At 34.1% G+C, this 15,009-nt stretch overlaps 1 protein-coding gene across 1 annotated transcript in view; it reads right to left on the bottom strand.

Annotated features, from left to right (window-relative positions):
- TMEFF2 (transmembrane protein with EGF like and two follistatin like domains 2) overlaps positions 1-15,009 on the bottom strand; it is a 224,376-nt gene that overhangs the window by 92,474 nt on the left and 116,893 nt on the right. The window contains exon 5 of the mRNA XM_028124854.2: positions 5,038-5,134. Coding sequence (XP_027980655.1) covers positions 5,038-5,134 — 97 coding nt within the window. The remainder of the gene's footprint in view (positions 1-5,037; positions 5,135-15,009) is intronic.

Below are 15,009 nucleotides of genomic sequence, written 5' to 3'. Positions count from 1 at the left end.
AACTGTCTTTGTAAGAGACACTCACAACAGGAATGCCAAAGCCCACACCCTCTCTCAGTTATGGAACGTCAGTGAAATAAAGAAAAACATGGATGCTCATTCAGTTTTTCTGAACTGATTTTACTGCAACTACTTTGCTTCTCTCTTTTCTTCCCCTCGCAGTCAAACTCAAGGATGTGACGTAGTGAAACTGGAAAACATGATTAATGCTTTCAAAGATAAAATGAATGACTACTGAGGAATTAATAGCATTTTAGCCAATATGATTTTGCTAATGGAGCCTGAGTAGCATGTAGAGAATGATACAAAAGCAAAGTTAAAATGGGAATAGGAGCTGTCAAGCATACATATGAAGCAAATACACATAATTTAAATTGTCCCTTTATATCATTTGTCATGAGCCACATCTGCTTTTACACCTGTGCTCCTTCCTTGATCTATCCTGACACCCTGGAAATGTTAGGCATGCAGCCAATTTCTGACCCAGTCATTCCTACAATCAGACCTAGCTATCAGCTTGCTTTTTTCTTATATTAAATCAAGTATCAACCCCGGGGCTCTGAACTATTTCTGACTGACAGGACCAACAGAAAGTTCTGGGCTAATTACTTCTTAGGAGTAGCTTCCAGTGCAAAGAGAGTTACCACTGACCTACTTTGGACTTACTGAAATAATTTATCAGGTACGATAATTAAGGGAATAATAAGCTGTTTCTAAAACTAACCAAGTATCAGAAGTATTTGTTGAAATCATAAGTTGGTATTCCCAGTGCTATCAGATGGGGCTTTATTACTTTGCAATGAGTCACTTTTATTATGTTTGACTTATTTATAAACCATTCTTTTTCTTTATAAATTATATTTGGCAGGATATATTTGAGTCTCTTTGATGTATAAACATATTAGTTTTGAATTTTTTCAGTCTAGATATCAAGAGACACAATTTTTTAAGCCCTTCTTTCCTTCCCCTCTTAACCCCTTCCCTATAAATAAGCTTTCACATCTCTTTGCCCAGGTGTTCTATTTGTTTGAAGCTCATCTTAAATAAAGGGATGCCTCCATATGAGAGTGGATATATCTGTGTTGTGAGCCACTTCTCATGTGCACTTTTAATTCTCTCTTTTGGAAGCTTAATTCTTTCCTACACCTAGGTCAATAAATATAACTGAAGCATCTTCTGAAGCAATGGTGTTTTTTTGCTATTGAGTAAACCTGACCATCTTCTGATTTCTACAACCTTGATGTGCTCCATAAGAAGAAAAAGGGAAGAGAAAAACCTTGAAATGAAATCAGAGACTATAAGTGAGGGGCTTATATGAGCTTATAAACCATCTATTCTCTCAAAGGTATTAAAATGTAATGTGTTTAGGATCATGATTTATCAATGCCATCCTCTAATTGTTATTTTTTCCTTCTTTCCTCCATTTTCCTTACCCCTCTACCATCTATCTATCTATTATCTATCATCTATCATCTATCTCTCTATCTATCTCTCTATCTATCTATCATCTTTCTCCATGTCCACTGTGACTTGTGTAACTCAAAAACTCATCGATGAAAAGAAGATCAACTGATGATGATTGATTGTAATTGATCAAAACTGGCTTTTTAATTCTGACAAAGATTTAACTTCATCCAGAAAGTACCTAAGCATTTTTGAATAATTAGACTTATTTTTTTTGTGGTGAAATGTAAAATATTAATTTCTTTGGTCAGGGTTAAAGAAAGATCAGGAATTAATTTTTCATCTTTGTTTTAGTATTGCCGATACAATAACAACATAAGAGTAGTATTTCATATCTTGTTGCTTCATAATGCAGGACTGAGGCTATTTGTATGCATAAAATTATAGTTTAGTTAGTATCAAAGGAAAAAATAAAATTGAAGACTGAGTTGTACTCTTTGTTGCCACACAGCATATGCAGTGTTTTATGTTTGGGAGAGGACCCTGTCATGGTTTCATCCAAAATCAACAGCACGTCAACGCTCCTCTGCTTCAGTTGACTAGTACTAGAGTCAGATCACTCCCCAACTGCTTCCTATTGTACTTTATAGCCTCTTTCATTCCATGCCTATTTAATTTCATTTACTGTTTTATTCTTGTGTCCTTCAGCTGTTCCAATCTGTCCTTCATGGTCATAACTAAATACAATATGTTAACATACAAAGGTATTTATGTAAATGAAAATCAATGCACTTACCATTTTCAGCACCATTCCTTCTTGCTTACATTGGACATTTTAAGTACATTTTATTTAAATGTTAACAACTTTTCATTCTTGCCTGGGAAGTATAATGATCTTCTTGGCTCCCTGCCCCCTGCATCCCTCTAATCTTCACAGCTATAGCCACTTAGCCCCATCTGGAGGTTCAGCTTTATTCCGCATTTTGGAACTAATCTTGTCTCTAGGCTGGGGGCGTACAAGATGTCCTAGCCAAAAGCTAACTGATTCAGCATCCAGTCAGCCTTGCTGCTGGTTTCATTCTGACCTTGTAATTTATTTCTGAGATCTAGATGCTTGTCTCAGCCCCTTGTAACCAAGGTTTGGCTTTCTATACCAGTTCTGGCAAATGGGTATCTATCCAGTCTTGCCCGTATCTGCCTCTGTTTTCCTGATTGATAACCAGTTCCTTGGCAATTGAAGTTCTGCTTTGCCCTTCTCTTTGTTCCCTTTGTAATTGAGTTTCTTTTTCTGAAGACTGGGACCTATGACTTACTGTTGAATCTTTCTGATGCCACCACCCTTGTCCATATCTTCTCATTCTACCTGCCCTCAGACCATAGATCTGAACTTTTGCTAGAATACCAGGAGTGACACTGCCTTCCTGGACATTTTCTCATTGCCTGTTGCAGGCATCTTCCTTGTCACCAGCTCTAACCCAGCAGGTCTTGAGTCACTACATCTAAGCTGCCTGCAATCTGGCTATCTTATTATTCCCGACATGGCAGGAAAGAAATATGATTTTAATTTGCATCTTTGGTTGAATTATTAATGCTAACATCTCATATTTTCACTGTGGCCCTACCACTTAAACCCTTAAAACTCAGTTTCCTCTTTGCAAAGTGAAATAATGGTGGACTCTACCCCTAGGGTTATTTTGAAGGTAACTGAGAATTGAAAAACTATACAGATGGACCAAAACCCATAGTAAGCAACTAGTAGTTTTTAGCTGTTATTTATCACATTTCTTAAATCTTTGCATTTGCAAAGTGAACTTTGTTACCTAAAGATGATCACTGAAGAGATGAGAACTTAGGGGAATGGAAATTCTTAAGAAAAAATTAGGAACCCATGTGAATTTTTTTAAAAAGTAAAATAATTGACAGCAAGATACTTAACAGCTTTAAAAATGATGTTGAACTACAGATGTGTTCACCAGCAAACATTAAAAATGGGATATTTAAAGGATACATTTCCTGTCTGTGTGTCTTAATATATAATGACTATGAGTATATAGAGCCCTAAAGCATTTAGGGAGCAAAGATTCTCTGAGTCAGTCATTTATTTTAGAGAAGTGTTTCATAGTCTTTTGGGAAGTTTTAGATAAGTAAAATTTTAAGTCCTACTTCTCTGAAATTCTGATTCATTAATTTTGGGGTGGAACTAAAGAATTAGTGTGCTTAAAAAATTTCAAAGTAATTCTGATGGTCAGCTAGGTTTGGGAACCATATATTCATTAGCCATTAAGATGCTCAAGATGTTCTTAAGAAAATATACATTTATTTACCTCAGGACAGTCAAATCAGTACGTAAACTCCCGCTGGCTGCTAGCTACCCATTGGTGAGAAATGTTTGACAGGTACAAAAACTCTACTGATGTTTGCCTTTATTAATGGGTGTCTATTTCACTGGGGTATAGTGTTTACCTACAAGTACCTGATTAATTTACCCTAAGAACTCCAGTTGCTCCCTTGGAATCCTAAAAATCCTTAAAATATTTTAAGTGCAGACTGTTTCACTCTTGCCAAAATTATCTTGCCTTTAGTTTTTTCTTTTTGTCCCTTAGATGAATTGTTCCCTCCACCCACAAAAGTTTGATCAAAATTATTGTTTTTTTCCTCCAACTCTATTGAGATATAATTGACATATAACATTGTATAAATTAGAGGAGTACATCGTGTTGATTTGATATGCTTATATATTGCAATATGATTACCACCATAGTGTTAACTAACACCCCCATCATGTCACATAATTACTATTTCTTTTTTTGTGGTGAGAAGATTTAATCTCTTAGCCAACTTGATCAAAATGATCATAAACTCCTCTAGACAAACATAGTCTGGATAATGAAGAAAACAAAGGGCACTTGGCTGTTTTTCTGAAAGATATCTGTGTAAAAGTGAGGTGTGTAAACCAGGGAGAACTCTGCCTCTTTCCACTATCATGCCACAAAGACCTCACTCTGAATTTTGGGTTGCTCCCTTTGGGTATGATTAGGGCAGGACCAGTACATGTGGAGGCCCTAGAAGACTAACATTTTGGGACTCATGCAAAATAATGAATGTTATTCATTATTTGTTTAGCCTGTCTTTTCAGAAGAAGCTGAGTATTACTCAGATGAAGGGAGAAGTTGATCCTAGAGAGTAGCCCAGAAGTCATTCTTTGCTTTACTGCTTTCCCAATTCAGCTATGGGTGTGCATATGCATATATCCTTAAATAAATTCTCTGCAGTTACCTAGATCCACCATCTTAGAAAGCAGATTAGCAACTATCCGTTGTTGATTGACCATGGTTCTTGAGGGATGTTCTGATAAATATGATTTTTCTTTCCATCTCTTAGCATTGACAGTGTTTGGGGGTCTAAGTGGTATTTTAAATATATCTTATCAAGTAGTGCTCTTAACAGCTGCCGGGCTAGTTCAGCTCTTAATTCAGCTTCAGAAATTCCTTGCTGTTATTATAGCCCTCATTTTCCCCCCTTCAGAACTGGATAAGAAAAAATGCTGAAAATGTCTTTTAGGAAATGGTTGATGGAGTAAAAAGAAATTAATTATTGTTATAATTTGTTTAAAGAATAAAAAGAACACGTTACCAGACATCCTCAGCATCTTCATCACATTCTGCACCGAATTGGCAAATATCACAGGTTGAAGTCTCCTTTTGACTGGTTTCTCCTGAGCCTTCATGAACTAGAGAACAGAAGAAAGTAAACAAAAAGAATTCAGATAAATATGCTTAATACCAACACTCTAAGACTATTCTATATCAAAGCTGTTACTTTTCCAATAGACCTGTTTGCTTTTTGGGGCTTCAAAGAATGTCTTACTCCCTTTCTTCCCTAAATTTAAGGAAAACACTAGCAATGATATGCCACCCATTGATATGTAGTAAACGTTTCACTTTTTACAAGCAAAAGGAAACAACAAACGAGGGTTTACTGGATTTATCAAAAAACTTGGCTAATAAGTTGACCATATGAAAGAGTTATTAATTAAAAGGGATTTAGATTGTTACTTGCCTGGAGGAAATATCTAGTGTTTATTTTATAAAGAATACTTAACATTTTCACTTTCCTAAATTATAGATTTTTTTTTCATTTAAAGGCTTTTATACATAATTAAAAATATTTAGATGGGCAGTCTTGACATTAGATATGTCTTTTTTTTCTCAAGATGTTACATACTTAGAAGGAAAATATATTGATTATAAGTTTTTAGAAAACTGCTTTCAGTTGGTTTATACAGTAATTTCTTGAATTTTATATAAATATTGCACAGATCCTGTCATAGTGATTTCCTCTAGGAGGGTTATGAACTATATATTTCATTTTAAAAATATATATTTTCACTGATGATGATTACTGATATTAATCTTTTTTTCTCCTATAAATTACAAGTACAGAAATATGCAATATATAACTTAATTATAAAAGTAACCTTTCAAAATCAGGACACAATAGTGTAAGTTGGACTCAAATATTTTGACTCCAAGGAATAAAAATTTGAGCAGCACTTTTGAGATGATGGATTACTATTTACCCAATTAAAAAATATGTAGTTGAAAGCAAAAATAGTTTTGGTTAGAGATGAAAAATTGCAACAACACAACTACTATATAGATAATTTTATTCTATGGACAGACAGTATACTTAAAAACGGATGTTAAATCAAGAGAATCTTTTAAAAAGTGTACTTCTAAAAAAATAAAAATAAAAATAAAAAAGTGTACTTCTGCCAAAGGTTAGATATTTTCAATAGAAAAAGAACATAAGCTATTAAGTATGGCATTGGCTCCAATCTTCTTTATGAGACCTAATAAGATAACATCTTTAACAAAGACACATATATTAACATGCACCGTGAAACTAACAAATCCAGTCTGACTTACTTTGTTTTAATATGATATTTTCCTCATTTCTTCTTTGTCTATTAGCAAGAGAGTTTTTAATATTTATAAAAGCAGAGGTCTTAATTCCTTGATTTTCTTTAATTTACTTCTGTGCAGGTAAGGGATTTAATTTACAGCCCCACCCCCCCAAAAAAAAGACAGGAAGCCATCTAAGGAAGTTCTGTGTTTTATAGTTTTTCCAGGAAAGGTAGAAATATTTATTTTTTCTAAAGCAACTTACCCACCCCCGTACCTGATGGTTTGCAATTACATGTCAAAAAAGTTACGAATTAAACAGATCAACTTCAATTGCAAAATATGGATGGTATAGTTTACATTTGGAAGTCTTAAGAAAAGGTATTCCTCCCCAGAAAGAAGAATTTTAGACTTTGACAGAATAGACAGCACTTATTATCCACTCTATTACTTTCAAACAGGCAAGACCATTAGAGTGGACCATGGGGATAAGAAGGAAGCTGCGGCCTCTCCTCAGGAGAGACTGAACAGCTGCCGTCTCTTTATTACTTTCTTATTATTAATGCAACACAGAAGCTGCTAATGGGAGAGAGCCTTTTAGCGTTAGCAAGATTAGCAGCTTCCAGGCTGAAACTTCCCACCACTCAGGAAACATACTAACGCAACGGGAAGGTCCTTAATGAGCAGTTATAGTCACTTAGGGGCAGCCCCATTTTCTTTTGCAGTAGAGATCCTTGGTTAGGGATCTATTGGAAGTAACCTAGGGAATGAGTTGTGCTAACTTAGCACAACTAATAATATTTCTACTGGAAATCATATTACATTTCTATAAATGGACAGTTATCGGTAGAATCAGGATGTTTGCAAATTCTTCCATATGGATGAAGCGGCAAATTCAGAAGTAGCAGTAGCAATGCCTCCATCAGTAAATATTCTGGGAATAAAATGACATTATATGAAGTCATCCACAGTGAAAACTAAAATAAAATCTTTCCATATTCCCTGAAGCACAGGCTTGCCCCTTTGTAATAAACAAATCAGTACATAGTTTTCATTTAACCAAGTCGACCAGTGGTTCTTAATGGGGCTCAGAAGCTCTGGTAAATTTTGTTCATTTATTTATCATTTTTAGCATAACTGCCCTGGGATATCCTTGGAGGTACTGAATTGTAACCTTGATGCTTGGAAATGAGTATTCTAAAAGACGAGCCATCCCTGTGTCAGAATCTCAGCCCTAAATAATATCAACAAGACTCTGTCTGTCCCAAGCATTCTCTCCACGCATTGTTTAGCACAGGACTTGTGACAGGTCGCCATGCACCGGGAGCACCTGGAGGTTTGGTTAAAATGCAGATTCTGATTCAGCAGGTGGGAGGTGTGGCCTGAGCCCTTTTCTTGCAAGCCCCCACCTACTGTTGTTGCAGGTCCACAGACCACATGCTGGGGAGCAAGGATAGCACTGTGTTTTTCAAACCACCATTCACAATTTATTAGTGGGTAATGAAACGGAATTGGTGGGTCACTTACCAGAGTTTTTGTAAACATGAAACAGAATATACTAGAATAGAAAACACTGAGTGCATCTCATTTAGAAAGTATAGGTTTTATTTTATAACACTGTTTTAGTTATCCATATGTACAGCTACACAGAACTTCGATATAAATTTCATTTCTTACTAAAGGTCACAGTCATAAAAGCTTGGAAACCACTGATTTAGCACACGGTAGATGCTCAGCAAATGTGTATTGAATTGGACTGTTTCTTCTTCTGTGCTTTCTATGTTATCAGAAATGAGAAGGGCCAGTTCTTAATCATTTGCGTTCACCCACTGATTACACAGGAGTAAAATTCATGTGTCCTAAAGTACTATTTCAATTATGCATTTGCATTTTAATCCTTTTATTTTGTGAAGTAAAGTAATTATTTCCCTTTATTCTATAGAAACTTAGATTTCAGCAAGTGACTGAGGGAAATTTGAGGGGTAAAGGAGGCAGAGTTCCTGAAAGCATATTTTATCAAATGAGCTGCCCTTAGAACTGATTTAATCCTTTAAGATTCTGGATTGGGGGCTTATTAAGAGATAATCAAAATGAAGGGGGGGAATCGGAGGGGGAGATGAACCATGAGAGACGATGGACTCTGAGAAACAAACTGAGGGTTCTAGAGGGCGTGGGGTGGGGGGATGGGTTAGCCTGGTGATGGGTATTAAAGAGGGCACGTACTGCATGGAGCACTGGGTGTTATACGCAAACAATGAATCATGGAACACTACATCAAAAACTAATGATGTAATGGATGGTGATTAACATAACATAATAAAATAAAAAAAGAAAAAAAAAGAGATAATCAAATTACTTCTCTCTCAAATCTCCTTGCCCCGGTGGTTTCATCTGGAGGTTACCGAAGTTCCTTTATCACCACCTTGTTCTGGCCCAATATGGGTCTTCACACCGGATGTGCCAGCTGGATCCCATTCTCTTCCTGACCCACTACACTGCCTCCTGGGCCTCTTATAATATCCTAACCCGTGTTATTATATTTGTGAAAACATGGTGAAATATAATGTTCAGTTATTCAATGCCATTTATTTTGTTAAAAATTTATATTCATTGAAATGCTCAGATCTTAAGTGTATCTTTCAATCAATTTTGAAGAATGCATATCAAGGCAAGGAACAACTCTGCCATCCCAGGAGATTCCTTTGTGCCCCTGCCAGCCATTATCCTACTGCCACTCTGTCTCTCTATATAGTGATCTGATTTCTGTCACCACAGATTTGTTTTAACTATTTTAGAATATCACATCAATGGAATCCCACAATATTTAATTATGGTGCCCACCTTTTTCACTCAGCATCATAGCTTTTGAGATTAATTCAGGTGGTTGTATGGATCAGTAGTTTATTTCTCTGTACTGCTTGGTATTCAAAGGAATGAATATATTATAGCTCATTTATCCATTTCCTTATTGAAAGACATGATTGCTTTTAGTTACTAGCCAGAAACAATAACTGTATTTATTAATAAAGCTGCCATAAATATTGTTGTAAAAGACTTTTTGTGCATATTAGTGTTTTATATCTCTTGGACAAATATCTAACAGTGGTATAACTGGGTTTCAAGGTAAAAATTATTCTTGTTTCTCTTTTTATTCTTGAGTTGCAGGAATTTTTAATATAATTTGGGTATCAATTTTTGTCAGATGTGAAAACTGTCAGATGATGTGAAGTAGAGGTTGAGGTTCTGTCTCTGTTTTTCTCCTATGGACATGAGTTTTCTCTCATGACCTATGAATGTAGTGAAATATGTTGACTGATTTTCTTATGTTAAGCGAACCTCCCATTCTTGGGATAAGTCCAACTTAATCATGGTATATAATCCTTTTATGTAATGCCGGATTTCATTCGACGATATTTTTTTCAATTTTTTAAAAAATCTATGTTCATAAGATATACTGGCTATAATTTTCTTTCCTTATATTGTCCTTGTTTGATCTTACTATCAGGCTTAAAATTGTCTCATGATAAGAGCTGGAAGTGTTCCCACTCCCTCTGTTTTATGAGAGAGTTTGGGTATGATAGTATTATTGTTTGATTTCCTTATACAGGATTGTTTAAATTTTCTATTTTATTGATTTCTGCTCTTATTTTTATAATTTCCTTTGTGCCATATACTTACGGTTTAATTTATTATTTCCTTAAAATGTAGGCTTGATTTTATACCTTTCTTATTTCCTAAGATAGTCATTTAAATCTATAAATTTCCTTCTATAGACTGTTTTAGCTGCATCCCACAAATACGGATATATCGTGTTTTCATGTGTTTATGTTCAAAATATGTATTGTAATATCTTTTGAGTTTTTTTCTCTGACCCATGTATTATTTTGTAAGTATGTTTTTAACTTACAACTGTTTGAGGGTTTTCCAAGTTACATTATTTTTATTCATGTTTAATAACTCTATCATGGATGAAGAACATATTCTGTTTAATTTAAATCCTTTGAAATTTATTGAAACTTGTTTTGTGGCTCAGAACCTGGTCTATCTTTTTGAATATTCCATATGCCTCTTAGAAGTTGTAATCTCTTTTGAGGAGTAAATTTCTATAAATGTTAATGGGCTTAAGTTGATGGTTAGTATTGTTCAAATCATCCATAATTGTACTGAGCTTTTGTTTAATTGATCTATCTTTTCCTGAGAAAGGAGTGTTAAAATCTCTCTCAATGACTGTAAAATTGTTTCTAGTTCTCTTTTGTTTGTTCTTTTGTTTTGTCCTTTATTTAGAAGCTTTGATATTAGGTATATAAACATTTAATAGTCTTATGTCTTCTTAAAGAAATGACCCTTTTATCATTACGAAATGCCCCTTTTAATCTCTGGTAACACTATTCACCTTGAAGTCAACTTTGTTCTGATATTTATATAGCTATACCAACTTCTGTTTGCTTAGGTAAAAAGTATTCTTGTTTAACGGGTGTTTCTTGAAAACAACATAGAGATGGATCTTGATTTTTTTCTATTCAGTCTGAACACGTCTGCATTTAATCAGGGTGTTTAGTCTATTTATTTTAATGCACTTATTGATATGTTTGCTTCTAAGTCTACCATCTTGGTGTTTGATTCATATTTGGTCAACCTTTTTGGGTTTCTCTCTTCTCTTTTCTTTTTGTTTTTTTTTTTTTTGTTAGGTGAGTCAAATATTTTATTTTATTCATTTTATCTTATCTCTTAATTATTTTTTTGGTTTTATTTTGGTGGTTGCTTTAAGAATTACAATATGTATCTTTAATCTATTGCTTCATGAACAATTTAAGAACTTTATGACAATATATTTTTAATTACTATAGTTCACACTTTGCATTTTTATTGTCATATATCATATTTCTATGATGTAAAATTTGCATTCTTTTTTAAAATTAGTTTTACTTTACAGAGCTGTCCTACTCATTTTTGTTAATTTCCAAGACAAAAGCCAGAGATTTCAGTACTAATGAAGACTCATGCCTGTCATTGTTAAGTGATTGACTTCTGACACGTGTTTGCTCTAACATTTCAAACTTACCTATAGTCTCACATTCTCCATGGAAGACACTATTGGCATATGAAACTATAGTAGATTGTTTTATTTTTTCCATTATTTTTCTTCCCTTTCTGATAAAAGGACATATATTCCTTTCCATAGCCATATTTCCATTGAATTCCATTATACCACTGTTGGTCTTGTGACTTGCTTGAAATGTGAATGGAAATGAGAAGCTATATAAAAGCCATCATGTGGATTTTTACTTTCTTGCTCTTTCCCTTTGCATTAAAAAAAAGCATATTCCAGAATAGGAGTGGTTCCCTTAACCAATCCCAGAATGAAATTATATTTAGAGCAGAACCACAGTTGAGAGAAAGCCATGAGAACAAGAATTATGCCATTGATGCTATAAGCCTCTCAGATTTTCAAGTCATTTGTAACTATAGCTTCGCCTAGTGAAAGATGAATAATAAGATGCAATTAATGCTATTAATAAATTCTAAGGAAATGTATTTTCACATCATTTTCCACACCTCAGATTTTGGTTGCATTACTCATCTACACAATCCTAGATCTACTTTTAATTTTCTCCAAATCTGCCTTCAAGTTTTTTTCTATTTATTTTCTATACCAGCATATATTCTGCAATTGTTAAGGTGTATTTCTTTTTTATATTTTCATTTTTTTCACAACATAGCAGTATGTATCCCAGTCTATGCATGATTCCCATTTTCTTCACTATGTAGCTCTGTAGTATATCTCTTTGACAGATATATAAGGTGTCCCATTTAAATTAAACATAGCATAAACATTAACACAGTATAAACATGTATGAATAGAAACCTCCACATGCATCATCTAAAATAAAACAGGCAGTCCCTAAAACATCAGATTGTATCAACAAAAAGAATGAGACTTCTAAGCTTAAATATGACCCATATTGGTTCTAAACTTATTTAAATTACTCTATAATTGAAACAAAAATTACACAAATTTACGTAGATCTTAATCTGATTTTTTTTCAAAATCTAGAATACATTTTTTTTCTACTTAATATCAATCTGGTATTCAGGTTTTTTTCCCTAAATAGGTAAGATTACAAAGTAATTCTTGTCAGACTTAATTTTTTCCACTTTGTTTACATAGAAAAAAGACTTATCAGTGATAACATTCAACATATCTGTTGTAACTAAAATTACTTTGATTACCAAATTATAAACAGCAATATTTTCAAATAGGAACAGCATTTTTTTCATTTTGAATAACTTCCATAAGTTATTATTTCATTATCACCAAAAAGCTGAACTTTGAGTTTACCTTCCAATGAAGGAAACATTCCACTTAAACAATAGAAAGAAATTTTTAAATCGAAACTCTCCATTCTATTCTTTAATTGGTACAACTTGTCAATTTTGCCTTCTGTATGCCAGTTTTACCTCTCATGTGCCTTTCCCACACATAAGTTGAATTTAAATGATGGGAGTTGCTGACAGTTCCTAGAGGCTCAGACCATTTCAAGCCGTGGTTTTTGAGCCAAAGTCATGTTCCCTTTTACATTTTCCAACATTTTCCTAGAAACCCCAATAGGACTTTAAAGAAAAATGAGAATAAGAAACATTTTCCTTTTATTCATATTATAATGTGAGGATATTGTTATGTGACTAATAATTACACCGTTACATCAGATTATTGAAATGCTAAAGCAAGGGAGGTAGCATTTTGGTCTGTTGTTTATAAAACTAACACAGATTAATTGTGTATATGTATCAGTGTCACAATGCAGGAAGATGTGTTCAGATTTTGGGGAGGAAATCCATTATCTTTTTTTCATTTTAATTAAAAGAGGTACAATTCCACTGATAATTTTTAATTTTTAAGTGATTTAAATGCCAAAAACTAAAGGAAGCCTGAAATTATGCTTACACATAATAATTTAAAATTCTAAAAACCACTCGAAAATCTAAGAACCAAGTTCATGACTGAGCAAATGTAATTTTATATTAAACACTCAAAAGAAGAGATCATTACAGAAACTTTAATTTTTCATAATTAGACTAGTTTGCTAGAGCTTGACAAAGCTTCTTTAGAAATCACACATAATTTATCTTCTATACAACTAAAAATAATTTAAAAGATTAGTACAATGCTACTATGTTGAGGCACAATTCTATTGCCATCTTTGAAGTCTGACTGATTTCATTCAGTCCTATCTGAGCTAGAACTAAAGATACGAGGTTGATTAAAAAAAAAGAAGCAACAGATAAATGAAATAAAGGAAAAAGAAATGAGAGAAGGAAGGAAGGATGGGACGAAGAAAAGAAGAAAAGAAAAAAGGAAAAATGCTTATTTAGTTTGCTATCATGCATGCCAGAATTCACAGGAGCAAGTTACTATGGCAGACTTCAGTAAACTCTATCATGTCAATCATATGATAATTATAAACAAAAATATTTTTATTATTCTCAGTCTAATTATTTTTAATTATTTTATCAAATTCATATAAATAATTTAAATTTTTTCTTATTAAATTCCTAAAAGAGGAGAAATTTATTTTTCATTGGTAAATTATGAACACTGGCTTGGGCTGAGTGAGCTACTATAGAGCATGGTGAATACCGAATCCCCATGAGAGGAGACTGAGGAAAAGTAAGGAGGTTAGTAAGTGGAAACAGCAAACGTGGGGGGCAGTGTTGTACAGAGTTGCTGATGAGGACAACACAGAATGAGGCACTCGCTGGATAAGGATGTATAGTCAAGAAACAGATTTTTATGGACGGCTGGAGTTAAGGCAGTGCTGTATGCTGACAGGAATAATGGGGTGGAGAGGAACAAGGGTATGCAGGAGGGAAAGAGGGCAATCGGGGAAGCAGTGTTCCTGAGAAGGGATGGGTTTACATGTAGGTATAGTGGCTGGTCTCAGAGGTAGGCGCGTGTCTTTGACTCCAAGAGGGATGGCGGAGTATGTGGGTGCAGATGTACGGAGGAGGTGACACTGGAAAGGGAAAGATGAAACAGATCTCCTCTGGTTGTCTTAATTGCCGCTACTGTATCTTTACTTACGAGAAAGGCTGGTGGTTGACAGGATGTGATAAGAAAGAAGAGGTGAAATACTGTAGGAGAGTGAAGGCAAATGAAGACCGAAGGCTTTCTAAATCTTTCTTATACTAATTAGTTGCTTTCTAATTTTGTGCTTAATTCTTTCAGTTAACAAATCTCCAATGAATAAAGATATGTCTTTATTAACTTGCACTTCTGTATGTATTTAGTACATGACGTTTGGTGTTGGTAACTTAAAGGCATTCTGTGATGTTTAAAGTTTCATTTGAATCATCACATAAAGACTAACTCGGCAACAGAATTAACTCGAACCTACTTAATGTTTGTTTTGGTAAAGGGGCTTCACAATCCGGTAACATCTTACATGCCATATTTATTTCCTAAATATTTTCCCATTCCATCACCACTGAGCTAGCTGAGATCTGCATCATGCGTTGCCTAAACTTCTAATCTGACCTCTGTACTTGCAAACTTGCCTCTCTTAACTATATCTCCATGTATCTCTTTGAGATACAAATCTGATCATACTACTTAAAATTGAAAGCGACATAAAATAATCTAAAGGCAGTTGCATGATATACAAAATTCAGGCCAAGGGCTGGGAGAAGTTGATTTGGTTTG

The sequence above is a fragment of the Eumetopias jubatus genome, unplaced genomic scaffold, assembly GCF_037043125.1.
Source record: "Eumetopias jubatus isolate StellerSeaLion01/CBP00866 unplaced genomic scaffold, mEumJub1_p1.0 scaffold_3, whole genome shotgun sequence".
NCBI lineage: Eukaryota > Metazoa > Chordata > Mammalia > Carnivora > Otariidae > Eumetopias > Eumetopias jubatus.
Note: the sequence above shows the minus strand (reverse complement) of the source record. Positions and strands in the feature narration are given on the sequence as shown.